This window comes from Odontomachus brunneus, unplaced genomic scaffold, assembly GCF_010583005.1.
Source record: "Odontomachus brunneus isolate Ranch 3 - 2012 unplaced genomic scaffold, Obru_v1 Obru_scaffold_253, whole genome shotgun sequence".
NCBI classification, from domain to species: Eukaryota; Metazoa; Arthropoda; class Insecta; order Hymenoptera; family Formicidae; genus Odontomachus; species Odontomachus brunneus.
The window spans coordinates 149,682-150,856 of record NW_022639703.1 but is presented as its reverse complement, the minus strand read 5'-3'; the positions used below and the strand labels follow the sequence as shown (position 1 = coordinate 150,856).

Genomic DNA, 1,175 nt, shown 5'->3' with positions numbered 1-1,175 from the left:
GAGAGAGAGAGAGAGAGAGAGAGAGAGAGAGAGAGAGAGAGAGACTGATTTTCATTATGTGTGGATAATATCGTTATAGTGTCAAATTTATGGACACATTTATGTACAAAGAAAACGTGTTACTAGAAGGCTAGCCCGGCTAGTCTGTAATGCCCATGTTTTAGCGCGTACAGCGCTATTAGTCTCACCGCTACGCACGTGCTGATTGGCCAGTAAGCTGACGCTCGATAGAAATCTTTTATCATTAACCTTTTCAGCCACATATTTTTCTATCCATCGGTTTTTCATGAAAATTGGTATACAGGAGAAAATCCCACCTTGCCCAATATTCCTGAACATATTACCAAGGTAAAATTACGAAAAAAAAGTAAAGAAATCAAGCACTAAATATTGGCAAAATTTTTTAAATTTCTTGAAAATAGATGGTACTCTGAGAGTACCACCATGCAGCGAAGAATTAATATTTCAAAATTACGTGTTTAAAAAAACACTGATTTCATTACTCACCCGGTCTATTCTACATATTTGCTCTGGTAGGGTACGAATCAGACACACTATATAAATTATATACGAATTTTGTCCATATATATAGTCATATATATAATCATATATGTCCACACGGACAAAGATAACGTTAAATGAAAAAGGAAAGAAATAATTTCAATTCATTTAAGTATTGAGCATCATATGACATGTTCCGTATCACTTTAAGCATTTTTGTTATTTTTGTTCATCGTTATTATAGTTATTATAGCTATAGTTCATCGTTAAAAAAAAGAGAGAGAAAGAAAAGAAGAGACAGAGAGAGAGAAAGAGAGAGAGAGAGAGAGAGGGAGAGGAGTTTACCATGAAGACGGCAGTCGCACCACCACCGCCACCACCACCATATTTAAACACGACTTTCTTCACTTCTCGCACTTTCGCCGAAGTACTAGATGACACAGATGAGCCGTGAGATTCATCCGACGACCGACAGGTCTCCCTCATGCCGAGACTCTGATTAACAATGCAAACTATGTTTGATTACCGTAAATCAAGTCGAACCATGGTTAACACGTTGAATGTTACGGGTCAAAGACCAACGCTATAATATAGCCGCGTCTCATTTACATACAAAACGCAAACAATGTCGCATAACAAATTAAATATATAAGGTGAGTATCAAAACGGGGGGG

General features: G+C 37.2%; 1 protein-coding gene across 1 annotated transcript in view; it reads right to left on the bottom strand.

Moving 5' to 3' along the window:
• The window catches only part of LOC116852735 (leukocyte tyrosine kinase receptor-like), a 360,643-nt gene that overhangs the window by 242,025 nt on the left and 117,443 nt on the right, over positions 1-1,175 (bottom strand). The window contains exon 6 of the mRNA XM_032833366.1: positions 847-996. Coding sequence (XP_032689257.1) covers positions 847-996 — 150 coding nt within the window. The remainder of the gene's footprint in view (positions 1-846; positions 997-1,175) is intronic.